General features: G+C 57.3%; 2 protein-coding genes across 4 annotated transcripts in view; one reads left to right on the forward strand and one right to left on the reverse strand.

The window, feature by feature from the left end:
- The window catches only part of GNAO1 (guanine nucleotide binding protein (G protein), alpha activating activity polypeptide O), a 117787-nt gene extending 116758 nt beyond the window's left edge, over nucleotides 1-1029 (reverse strand). For 2 of the 3 annotated variants that reach the window (XM_005882471.1, XM_014530138.1), the window contains exons 1-2: nucleotides 659-1023; nucleotides 392-434 (exon numbers count right to left, since the gene is read on the reverse strand). In XM_005882471.1, the coding sequence (XP_005882533.1) occupies nucleotides 392-434; nucleotides 659-776 (161 nt within the window). In that variant the 5' untranslated portion in view covers nucleotides 777-1023. Of the gene's footprint in view, nucleotides 1-391; nucleotides 435-658 lie in introns of all 3 variants that reach the window. The other variant, XM_005882470.2, reaches the window with a different exon arrangement.
- The window catches only part of CES5A (carboxylesterase 5A), a 161745-nt gene continuing 160722 nt past the window's right edge, over nucleotides 7-1029 (forward strand). Inside the window, exon 1 of the mRNA XM_014530134.1 lies at nucleotides 7-333. The gene's annotated coding sequence lies outside the window, so the exon portion shown is untranslated. The remainder of the gene's footprint in view (nucleotides 334-1029) is intronic.

A 1029-nucleotide genomic window follows, 5' to 3' on the forward strand; every position in this document is an offset into this window, starting at 1 on the left:
GGAGAAGTGAGAAACAGAAGGAAACAGAGACATAGAGACAGAAATGGAGGCAGTGATACACACGAAACACCCCACAAGCAAGAGTAATGATCATAACCATGCCAATAGTGTGCTGTCCTGATCAATATGGCGGACACTGTCATTCATACAACTACAAGCTCTCCCTGTCTCCCCCTCCCAAGAAAAAAACCACCCAACCAGGCAGTTGGGGTGAGGGACCCAGAACCAAGGTAGGGAGTGGGGGAGGGGAGTCAAATCCAGGTGTGTGTGTGTGTGTGTGTGTGTGTACACGAATCAAAAACCGGGCCTGGAGAGCAATGTGGAGTGAGCAAGGTAATACCAAAGATAAAAAATAATTCTTAAAAAAAGTACCAATGCCACAGGGACTTACTTCATCTGCTTCACAATGGTGCTTTTTCCTGATTCTCCAGCCCCTGTTGGGACAGACAGGGGGGGAAACTGGTCAGTGTCAGTTTAGGGGAACGGGGTAGAGGGTGGAGGGCGGGGGGCAAGGCATGGGAGAGGGTGGACGATCTTGGCACATGGTGATGCCACCTCGGGGACCAGGTGTCCCTGGGCGGGAATGGGGTGGGGGAGCTTGCGGAGGGGGGTGCGGAGCGGCCCGGGTCGGGGGATGGGGTGTCAGCCCAGTCCTTACCCAGCAGGAGTAATTTCACGTCTTTGGCGGCGCTGATGCCATCCTCTTTGAGGTTTTTCTCAATCGCCTTGCTCCGCTCGAGGGCGGCTCTCTCCTCGGCGCTCAGAGTACATCCCATGGCGGCCCCTTCCCTGCCACAGCCCGCACGACTCGGCTGGCACGGCTCCCCGGCTCGGCGCGCCCCCCACCCCCCCAGAGAGCAGAGCCTGGGCTCAAAGGGGGACAAAAAATCTCGCTATCCTCCTCCCTTTGGCTGAAAACAAAAATGTCGGGAAACCAGAGCCCCCCCCAAATGACAGCCGCTCACAAGATTCTAGCAGCGGAGACTCGCGGCAGCTGGCGGGGCTCTGGGGGTGTCGAGGCGAGGGTGG

Source organism: Myotis brandtii, unplaced genomic scaffold (genome assembly GCF_000412655.1).
Source record: "Myotis brandtii unplaced genomic scaffold, ASM41265v1 scaffold721, whole genome shotgun sequence".
Lineage (NCBI taxonomy): Eukaryota > Metazoa > Chordata > Mammalia > Chiroptera > Vespertilionidae > Myotis > Myotis brandtii.